This window comes from Temnothorax longispinosus, chromosome 9 (genome assembly GCF_030848805.1).
Source record: "Temnothorax longispinosus isolate EJ_2023e chromosome 9, Tlon_JGU_v1, whole genome shotgun sequence".
NCBI lineage: Eukaryota > Metazoa > Arthropoda > Insecta > Hymenoptera > Formicidae > Temnothorax > Temnothorax longispinosus.
Genome location: NC_092366.1, coordinates 4938235 through 4949737, shown reverse-complemented (window position 1 = coordinate 4949737; position 11503 = coordinate 4938235). Strand labels below are relative to the sequence as shown.

Below are 11503 nucleotides of genomic sequence, written 5' to 3'. Positions count from 1 at the left end.
ATAGGCATAGGGTACATTACGAGGGGCTGCGTTCGCGGGGTGCTGCTGCGCGCGGTGGTGTGGTGGTGGCGGTCGAACAGGGGAGCGGAGAGGAGGAGGAGAAGGAGGAGAGTGGTGGGGGCGACGTGTGGTGTGGCTGTGGCGGCAGAGTGTGAGGTTGGTCGGTGCGCGTCCGTGGCTGGGGTATCCGTCTTACGTCCTGGGGTCGTCGCCGTCGGCGCCGAGGTGCATCCGAGATCCGGCGAGCCGTGTGCGCGGCGCGGTGACAAGCGCGGTCGTGAGAAACGGCGAGGAGAGCGAGAGAACGCGAGAGAGAGAGATTGAGTGAGAGAGAGTGAGACAGAGAGTGAGGTAGAGCGAGGGCGACAGGGAGTGAAAAGAGGGAAGGGTGAGAGGGAGAGAGAGAAAGAGTGAGAGAGAGAGAGAGAGGGAAAGAGTGGTGAGGGCACAATCAGGGGAAATAATCGACGGCACATAATCCGACGTCTCCGTGAACACGTCCGTCAAGTCCTCCGATGTCTAGTGCTGAGGTGGCGGAGAGCTCCGTTGATCCCCCAGCCAAGAAGCGACGCGTTGGTGCTGCCAGCACGACGGGAGGAGCCGACGACGAGCTGACGACGACGAACGTGGCGGAGATGGACGTAGACATGGCGAAGAACGGCTCCACGAGCACCGGCGGTGGTAGCGGTAGCGGTAGCGCCGGCGGTGGACGGACGCCCGCCGAGATCGATGAGGGTCTCTACTCGCGGCAGCTCTACGTCCTCGGACACGACGCCATGCGGCGCATGGCGTCCTCGGACGTGCTCGTCTCCGGCCTCGGCGGCCTCGGCGTCGAGATCGCCAAGAATATCATCCTCGGCGGCGTCAAGTCCGTCACCCTGCACGATCACGCCGTATGCAAACTGGCCGATCTCGGCTCGCAGTTCTATCTCACCGAGCTGGACGTAGGTGAGGAATGTTATATGCGTTACCGCGCGAACACCTAGGGAGCAACGCCGGTCGAAAACACGTGAGGCGCGCCGGGGACGAAGAAAAAGCGCGCGCGTATCTTTGGTCTTCTCGTGTAGTCGATAAGGACACCAATTTGAAATCAACGATATAACGTTAATTCTTCTACATTTTTTTGGCAATTAATGTACGGAGCGGAAAAGAGAAGGATTTAGAAGAAAAATAATTGATGCCGTGTTTCGAAAGGATTAGATATCCGTGAAAAAAATTTGTGATGTTTTTTATGGGAATATACTTGTTTTAACCGCACCCTTCTATTTTTTTTTATTTTTTACACTTTGAAAATAAAATTCGATATAGGTGGATGATATTTGATGAGTGATAAATATAGTACATTTTATATACTGACAGGAGAAAAGGAAAGGAGATTGAAATTTCTTTTATTTGTCAAAGATTTGGCTTTAGTTCCCAGCGATAACCTTGCGCACTTCTAATCTGTGAAACGATAAGATTTAAATCAAGATAAGTCACAGCTGTCGATATTAAGCAAATTATAATTCTATTGCACCATCCAGTTGCACGGTTGTCGTTTTTCTCATTATGCACTAAAAATATGATATAAAGCCACAAACTGTGCGTGCTATTAGTGCAAGTCATCATGAAAAGGTCGTCTTGCAAAATATTGCTTAAGCGACTTCAATAACACACTCTTTGTTCTAAAAGCTAAATTCTATGTTGATTTCAAAATGTAAAATTCAGAATGTATAGACTATATAGAGGAAAAGATTTTAGACATTATATATTAAATACATTAACATCATGCATATAAAATTGATATACATATTAAATTAATACATATAGTTTAAAAAAACTAAATATTCTAATTTCTTTCTAAACCATGTATATTTAATCTGATATGGATATCTACAAAATTTTGATAATTAAGATAAAAAAATATTGAAATTTATAATTAAAAAAAATATTTTTGTTATTCTTTGTTAATTCTTTGTTAATATTCTTCCTTATCTAGGTGTATGTGTGTGTGTTAATATTACTGAAATTAGTAAACCTATTATTAGACAATTATAACTTTGTAATTATTTCAACTTAGCAATTATCGATACAAATGGTAGAATTAGTGTTTAACGTTACTAAAACTGGATTTGTTTGACAGGTAAGAATCGTGCGGCGGCATGCTGTCAACGCCTGTCAGAGCTGAACAATTACGTGCCTACTCGTCACTACTCCGGTCCGCTAACCGAGGCATACATCCAACAATTCAAAGTCGTGGTACTGACAGAAACACCACTGGCCGAGCAGCTGCGCATCTCGCAGATCACTCGCGCCAACGACATCGCCCTGATACTCGCCGACACCCGCGGCCTCTTCTCGCAGGTGTTCTGCGACTTTGGCGAGTCGTTCACGGTAGTGGACACGAATGGCGAGCCGCCGGTGAGCGCGATGGTCGCCAGCATCTCCCGTGACAGCGAGGGCGTTGTCACATGCTTAGATGACACTCGCCATGGCATGGAGGACGGTGACTATGTGACTTTCTCCGAGGTGCAGGGCATGACCGAACTAAACGGGTGTGAGCCGATGAAGATCAAAGTGCTGGGGCCATATACTTTCAGCATTGACGACACTTCCAGGTGAGGCATACTTACAGGCAGTTATAAGACTTTGTTAGGATTTAAAATTCGGACGTATATAAACTTTGGTCTTTGATTTCAATAGTTTTCTATTATTTCTGTAAAAAGAATTAGTACGATATAATTATAATACAATATTTTCTACTTTGGTGAGACTTCGGTCAATCTAACGAAACGAATCAAATATTGCCAGGTTCTCCGAGTATGTGCGCAGTGGTATCGTGACCCAGGTAAAGATGCCCAAAATCTTGCACTTCGCGCCGTTACAAACAGCTTTGAAGAAACCCGAGTTTCTCGTCACGGACTTCGGCAAATTCGACTATCCGGAACAGCTACATCTGGCCTTCCTGGCGCTGCATCAGTACATGGCCGATAGAGGCACATTGCCGCGATCATGGAACCAGTCTGATGCCGACGAGTTTATCGCCATCGCTGAACAGGTCAAGGACAGCTATGGATTTGACATCGAGATTAACGGCGAATTGCTACGCACGTTCGCCAAGGTATCCGCCGGCGACTTGAATCCTATGAACGCCACGATCGGCGGGATTGTTGCCCAGGAGGTGATGAAAGCCTGCTCCGGCAAGTTCCACCCCATCTATCAATGGTTGTACTTCGACGCCATCGAATGCCTGCCCGTCGACCGTTCGGAGCTTACCGAGGAAGATTGCTGTCCTACGGGATCCCGTTACGATTCTCAGGTATATACAATGTTGACCTATCGATTAAAGTTTTGTCAAAAATTTCGAAGAATTTGAAGAAATAAAATTAAATTATTTGTGGGCAATAATCTATATTGATAATCACATTTCATCTATAAATGAAGGTACAAAACACTTAATTTCACTGCGTAATATAATCATTGATATAATTTCTCTTTCAGGTGGCTGTTTTCGGCAAGAAATTCCAGTCTAAGATCGGCAACTTGAAATACTTTGTGGTCGGTGCCGGTGCAATCGGTTGTGAATTATTGAAGAACTTTGCGATGATCGGCGTTGGCGCGGAGAACGGTTGTGTCACGGTGACGGACATGGACTTGATCGAGAAGTCCAACTTAAATCGACAGTTTCTATTCAGACCGTCGGACGTGCAGCAATCCAAGTCGTCGACGGCGGCCAGAGTCATCAAGGGCATGAACCCTGACATGAAAGTGGTTGCGCACGAGAATCGGGTATGCCCGGAAACAGAAAAGATCTACAACGACGATTTCTTCGAGGTGCTGGACGGTGTGGCGAACGCGCTCGATAATGTAAACGCTCGTATTTACATGGATCGTCGTTGCGTATATTATCGTAAACCCCTATTGGAATCCGGTACGCTCGGCACTAAGGGCAACACCCAGGTGGTGGTGCCGTTCCTCACTGAATCGTACAGTTCGTCGCAGGACCCGCCGGAGAAGAGCATTCCTATCTGTACGCTCAAGAACTTCCCCAACGCCATCGAGCATACTCTGCAATGGGCACGCGACAACTTCGAAGGCCTATTTCGCCAGTCGGCGGAGAACGCGGCGCAGTACATTTCCGATCCGCAGTTTGTCGATCGGACGCTCAAGCTGCCCGGTGTGCAGCCGCTCGAGGTGTTGGAGTCCGTCAAAACGGCGCTGGTCGACGAGAGACCGAACAACTTCGCCGATTGCGCGGCATGGGCCCGTTGCCACTGGCAGGAGCAATACAGCAATCAAATCCGCCAGCTGTTGTTCAACTTTCCACCGGATCAGGTGACCTCGAGCGGTCAGCCCTTCTGGTCCGGCCCGAAACGCTGCCCGGACCCATTAAACTTCGACGTTAATGATCCTCTGCATATGGATTACATCGTTGCCGCTGCCAATCTCAAGGCCAAAGTTTACGGAATACCCACAAATCGCGATAGAGAGGAGATCGCCAGGCTCGTTGCCAACATCAAAGTACCAGAATTCACACCCAAATCCGGCGTGAAGATCGCCGAAACGGACTCACAGGTAGGAAACAAGCTAACAAACGCTTCAATCGGTGTAAATTTTTAATAGAGTATTCAGATAGAAATTCTTGAAAATCTTAGTAAGGAAAAATCAAGATTTTATCGTTAATATCATCGTTAATATAAAATAAGATGTGGAAAATTCTGAAAAGACAAATCTTGAGAACCTTAAAAGCTATTAGTATGAAAAATACTCGAGACAAGAAATTTTCAACCGGATATAATTTTGCATTATCACTATTAATAATATTAACAATAATAAGATCTGGAAAATCTTAAAAGAATTTTGAGAATCTTAAGATATTAATATTAAAAATAGTCCAAACCAGAAATTTTCAACCAGGTGTAATTTTACAATGTCAAGAGAGAATTAAAGGATCGGCGGCGTTGTATGTTTTCAGGTGCAAGTGTCAAACGGCAGCGGTAACATCGACCACGAACGATTGTCGCAGCTGCAGGAAGAGCTGCCGAAGATGGAGGAACTGAACGGCCTGGCGATTCACCCACAGGAATTCGAAAAGGACGACGACACCAACTTCCACATAGACTTCATTGTCGCGGCGTCGAATTTGCGCGCTACCAACTACAAGATCTCGCCGGCGGATCGGCACAAGAGCAAGCTCATCGCCGGCAAGATAATCCCGGCGATCGCCACCACCACCTCCGTGGTAGCCGGTCTCGTCTGTCTGGAACTGTACAAGCTGACGCGCGGCGTGCGCGACTTGTCGCTATACAAGAACGGCTTTGTGAACCTGGCGCTACCGTTCTTCGGTTTCAGCGAACCGATCGCCGCCCCCAAGCTCAAGTACTACGACATCGAGTGGACATTGTGGGACCGTTTCGAAGTAAAGGGCGAATTGACGTTGAAGGAATTCCTCGACTACTTCAAAGAACGCCACAATCTGGAGGTGACAATGTTGTCGCAAGGTATCTGCATGCTGTACTCGTTCTTCATGGCGAAACCCAAGTGTCAGGAGCGCATGGGCCTGCTCATGTCGGAAGTGGTGAAGAAGGTGTCGAAGAAGAAGCTGGAGCCGCACGTGCGCGCCCTCGTGTTCGAGTTGTGCTGCAACGACGAGGACGGGAACGACGTCGAGGTGCCGTACGTGCGCTACACCCTACCCTGACTCGCCCGCGCGGCCCCCGATCGCGCCAGATGATGTCTACTTAACTGAGACACTTAGCCGTACATAGTGATTTCTACAAATTTCTATTTTACGACGATGTAATACATACAGGAGACATTACTGTTGCTGATCATCCTCGTCTATGAATGTCTGTGTGAGGCACTCTTTCTTTCTACATGTATACAGATTTTGTCTCTGTTTTTATCTTTCTTTTTTTTTTGCCATCAGAGATGCGAATTCTCACGCGTTACTACCGCCAGCGCTTAGTAGTGATTTTGAGCAGCGAGTGCGCGCGGGGCAGCGAGGTCGGATCCTTCATTTCGTTTAGGGAATGAGATTCGTATGCGAATTTGATCTCCAGGTTTTCCCGATCGCTACGAACGTGCCGGATTATGATATCAGAAGCGAAAAGTCACTGTATATTTTTACTGTTCGAGAATCGTCATTCTCTCGCTCAAACAAATACCGAGTTGTGTCCAATTTCCTCATTTTTTTTCAACATTTTATAATCAAATTCTTTCTCTTTTTAATTGACGATCTATAATAAAAAAAACAAAAAAAAAACAAATTCTCGATGTATCGTGGACTTGTTATTGAAATCAAATAAATCAACGAGTTGTAGATTCTAAAATCTGTAATCGTATGTGGTGTGTGTGCGCGTGTGCAAATTTCTCTTTGAATTTATATTTCGATAATATACAAACAATATATCGAAAATAGATCAGTTTCTCACCCGTCTGATGTCATAATCCGATTTGTACGATCCGCAGCGACGAGATCTCGAGATACGAAGTCTCGCATAAATATTCAATTCTCGTCTTTCTCTCAGCTGTACTGTTATTTCGACCTGTTTGCTCGCGATGCGTCCCCAACGCGACAGCGATGTAATTGGGAAGAAAGGAAGAGGTGAAGATAGGAAGCGAATGCCAAATTTCTACGACGAAGAAGGAGGAAGAGGAGAATATACCTTCGATGAGATCGTGACTCTCTTTCGGCTGTTCCGCAGAATCCGATGTAAATCAAACTGGAGAGATGAAGCTCTGTGTTGTCATTTTCTCTTGAGTTTCCTTAGATATATTATTAAACGTAATCCCGTAGAAAGATATACTAATAATTAATAGCGCCGCGCGTTGTTACGTCTCGTTTCTTTCTTCTTTTCTTCGTTTTCCGCGCAAGTAATCATCTCGATGGGAATGAAGGAGCAGCTGCGTGACCACTGGTCCTTGGATATACGTATTTCTTTCCTCATCTACCTTCTTTTCCAACGTTCTTACGAAAGATTTGATACGCGTTAAGGGCTTATATAATCGGTACGATTACGTTGTTCACCTGATTTATCCGCTTCGCAACGTCTTTCTCGAATAATAATGGTAATATAATAGTAAATAGCAGTAGTAGAGTAGCGTAGTACTAATAATAATAATAATAATAATGAATAAACTATTGGCTAAGGCTGGTTGTTACGACGTATACACTGCATTTAAATTTATAAAAAACATGTCTTTGGAAGAAAGAGAAGCTTCTTAAAAAAAGAGAAAGGGAAAAAGAAGAAAATAATAAAAATTGCGTACACTTTAGACCAAAAGGGAGATAAACAAACATAAAAGGAAAGATATTTTGTTAATTTTAGGATATAATGCGGATATTTATTATATATATAAATATATCATTTTTCGTCGATAGACAATTAAATAGATGTGTTTGGATTTCAAGAAGTATGAAATAATAACGAGAATAAAATGGGATGTGTACGCCTCCTCGTGTTTTGTGCCATTTCCCGGACGAATTTATTCGTCTTCAATCGATCCCACGAGTAAATTAAATTTTAGAAAAATGTAAAGAGAATTGTTTTCTTTTTGTTACGAGTCGGCTCGAATTTTTTTCTTTTTTTTTCGTGCCCGTTTGAGCGCGATGCTTCAAAGTTGAATTGAAATTATTGAGTTATATATATTGTGTATCGATTTTTTAATTATATACGCGTTAACTAATTAATTTAGTTAATTAATTCCGCTTTGTTCGTCAGCCTCCGCGAATCCATGTGGACGGGCCTTGATCGGTGCCGGCAACGTTTCGATTTTTTAATTACATACGCGTTAACTAATTAATTTAGTTAATTAATTGTTCGTCAGGCTCCGCGTATCCCATGTGGACGGGCCTTGATCAGTGCCGGCAACGTTTCGCCGCCCGATGAACCGCGATACGGCGCGGCGTGCCGAACCTAACCTCAACTGACCTTAACCTCCTCGTGGAATTGCAAATAAAAAAACAATATGGCGATCGCGGTATGATTTCTGTAGATTCGGAACGAGGACGATTTTTTTTTTCGAGGTTATCTCAAGCGCAACGCCTGTCACGCACATCGTCCGCAATAGGAAATTTACACCTCGAAGTAACGCACGATGGGAGCTGAACGTTTAATTTATGCCTGTTCCCTGATTTTGACGTTCTATCTCTCGGCCGTCGTCTGCGAGATCGAGCCGCGTTACGATGAGAAAATTCAATTGTCCGCGACGTCGACGGTAAGTTCCCGCCGAGAGAAATCTCGTGACTGCTTGTGATCCGTAAAAAAAAAGAGCCTTATTTTTATGACAACAATTCCATTGTCGGAAGAGATTCGAAGATTAACGTTTAAATCCTCAAATCCAAAAGATATTTGGTCCTAAGGCTTCTAACTTGAATCTTCAAATTTTGAAGAAATTAAAAAAAATCTGGAAATAATTTAAGAGCTTCTCAAGCTAAACCTGAATGCTCTAAAAATCCTAAAACGTTGTCCGAGCTTTATAAATTTTATATTATAAAGTTACAAGCTTTAGAAATAATGTTCTAAGTAAACTTTAAGCTTCTTTTAACTCATAAAATGTTTTCAGAAATTGCCGGAGTTTGTGTCTGAAAAGCCACAGGACAGGGTAGGCTTTCTCCATGCCTTCATAGCATCCTTGTCGGTGATCGTGGTATCGGAGTTAGGAGACAAAACGTTCTTCATCGCCGCTATTATGGCGATGAAGCATCCGAGATTGACTGTATTCATCGGAGCGATAAGCGCTCTCGCGCTGATGACTATTCTGTCAGGTATCATCGCGATAGAATAATATCCAGTAATTTCACGGACGGTATTATTGGATCGTTGCATGTATCTCGATTCCTTGAAGGTCTTTTGAGTGTCATAGATGTAAGACTAACGTTTCAGATACAGCATTCCTTATACTAATGATTTGTAACTTACTCCTATGTCTAAATGAAATTTGTCACAAGCGACAATTGTAATGTTAAGTGTCTTTTATACTTTCAGTGGTGTTTGGATACGCCGCCACGATAATTCCTCGTGCGTATACATACTACATTTCCACTCTTCTCTTCGCTCTGTTTGGATTAAAAATGTTACGAGACGGGTACTACATGTCGCCGACGGAAGCACAAGAGGAGCTAGAGGAAGTACAGACTGACCTGAGAAAAAGAGAGGACGAGGTAAGCTTGCGAATTTTTCCAATTGTATTATAATATGTTCCTAAATCTGTCAGATGCAACACGCTATTTTACGAGTATACAGAGAAAAGAATTATTAACTACGTGAAAATATTGGACAGAATATTATAGATTTTATAGAAATATTGATATTGTATATAGTGTTGCCTTATAAACATCCTCTTTTATTTCTTAAATTGAAAAAGATGAACTGTGTGTGGTCAGTAATGCTTAAATTTAATTTGAACTGAACTCTATTTTGAGCATAGTGGTAAGAACTATCTGTGTTGAAGAATATAGAAGCATTATATTTTTATCAGAAAAATATGACTGTCGTTGAAATATAAAATGCAGCATGTTTCGAGATTATTAATACGAGATTTTGACTTAGCAAAAATGTCATTTTAAATCACCTTATTGCACCTTCTGTTTAAATATAGCGACCTTCTCTATTCAATTATAATAAAAAAGAATTGCAGAGATACTCTGCTGAAAGAATTAATTTCCGTAGTGTAATAAAAGAGAGTTGTTTGTCTAAATGGTACTTTCTAACGTTTTTGCAGGAGGTTAAATAATCTTTTAAATGTCATCGCTTTCAGTATGAAAAGGAAACGACGAGTACCTTGGTTCAGGATCCCGAAACCGGAGTAATACGTAAGACCACTAAAAGTAGCGCGCTCATGCTGCTTTCTAGGATATTCCTTCAAGCATTCACCCTTACCTTTCTTGCGGAATGGGGCGATCGTTCTCAGTTAACGACCATTATCCTCGCGGCGAGAGAGGTACCTTAATGCAACGGTTTTACTGCAACAGTTAACATCGTCACATCTTGTGTGTAACAGCACTCAGTCATAATCATGCTATTTTCAGGATGTTTACGGAGTTGTACTAGGTGGAGTATTGGGCCATTCGTTTTGTACGGGTCTAGCGGTTTTAGGAGGGCGTATAATAGCACAAAGAATATCAGTGAGAACAGGTAATTCGAATTATTTTACTGCGTACACGCAATACAGGGTATAAATGAATCACGATGTTAAGAGCTTGCGAGGGACTAATGAGTATTAAGCCCCTTGCACAATAGGCGATAGCGATAGCGATAGCGACAAAGTTGCCGACAAAGCTTTGTCGGCAACTTTTTCGCTGTCGCTATCGCTATCGCTATCGCCTATTGCGCAAGGGGCTTAATACTCTTGATATTTTCAGTGACCATTATTGGAGGTTTGGTGTTCCTATTATTTGCTGTAACGGCGCTCTTCGTCAACCCCGTAGAAAACGTTTGAGGATCTCTTCAGAAATTTTCAGTATTTGTATTGCTTCGTGAACGTTGTATATGGTGTATGTTGCGAGAGTATTGTATGTTTGTACAGTATGATCTGTCCTACAGAATTTTTACAAAATCACTAAGTTAATCAGACATTGGCCAGTTTCTCGGCGAGCAAGAGAGCACTATCTTCTTAATATAAATAAATTATATATAGGTGCTCGAGTACTGACGAGGAACCAAATTATTTCGCTAGCAATTAAATGATAGCGCGGACTTACAAACTCCGTATCTCTCGTTTTTTTATTATCGATTGTAAAAATGATCGAAATGTCGCATACTTGCCGTGAAGTTCCTCTAAGTTAAAAAATTCACTATTACTAAATTGGTATATTCTACAAAACATTTTTTGCACTAATAATGTACTTCGTGATCTTTTAAACTATTTTGTAGTTAATATAATGATAATATCGACTCGGCATTCAAAACATAAAAATCCTTGTAATGCGATAACAATTTGCCGTATTTGTGTACCTAACGTCTGCTTGTGTGCAGACATTGTAATATCATTACCCAACTGTACTTCATATAAATAAGCTTTATTGTCTGTATCATATTTGTATATGCCATTTGTAAGATAAAAGAGAATAATGTAATATATAATAATAATAGAACAATGTATCGGCGTAGTGCCGTACGGACGAGATTTTAACGAAACGAATACGACATAGGAATGTTTGTTCGTTTTCTAAATAGAACAAAGTTTCTCCAGTACAATAGAAACTGTAAATAGAATTTTCCCACCATATAACGCAAAAATTTTAAAAAATTAATGAGTTCAAATTCATTTAGAGAAATCTATTTTAATTGTGATATATTGTATAAAAAAAACTTATGTGCTGAAATAAAGTAAATATTGTAAGATAGATAAGCAAATACAAAATCGTTACGTGAAAATCGTGTTGTACGAATTTCCAATGTGTGTTATGTTTTCACAAATTTACCTTGACTCGAGAGATTGCGAACACTTCGTAGAAATTGAAACACATTTTTTATGCAAATATTGTGCCGCTTTAACATGATATGTAAAACTTGATTAC

The 11503-nt window shown here is 42.1% G+C and overlaps 2 protein-coding genes across 2 annotated transcripts; both read left to right on the top strand.

Annotated features, from left to right (window-relative positions):
* The first annotated feature begins 51 nt into the window (after nt 1–51).
* On the top strand, nt 52–7425 carry Uba1 (ubiquitin-like activating enzyme 1). Its single transcript, XM_071787659.1, has 5 exons — nt 52–948; nt 2123–2597; nt 2791–3298; nt 3481–4554; nt 4955–7425. Exons 1-5 carry the CDS (start codon nt 516–518, stop codon nt 5678–5680), a joined length of 3216 nt encoding a protein of 1071 aa, XP_071643760.1. The 5' UTR covers nt 52–515; the 3' UTR covers nt 5681–7425.
* Nucleotides 7426–7621: 196 nt separating this feature from the next.
* Nucleotides 7622–11360, top strand: LOC139818771 (putative divalent cation/proton antiporter TMEM165). The gene is made up of 6 exons (XM_071787661.1): nt 7622–8199; nt 8548–8749; nt 8970–9145; nt 9742–9924; nt 10013–10118; nt 10346–11360. The coding sequence occupies exons 1-6, from the start codon at nt 8080–8082 to the stop codon at nt 10420–10422; spliced, it is 864 nt and encodes a 287-aa protein (XP_071643762.1). The 5' UTR covers nt 7622–8079; the 3' UTR covers nt 10423–11360.
* Nucleotides 11361–11503: the final 143 nt, after the last annotated feature.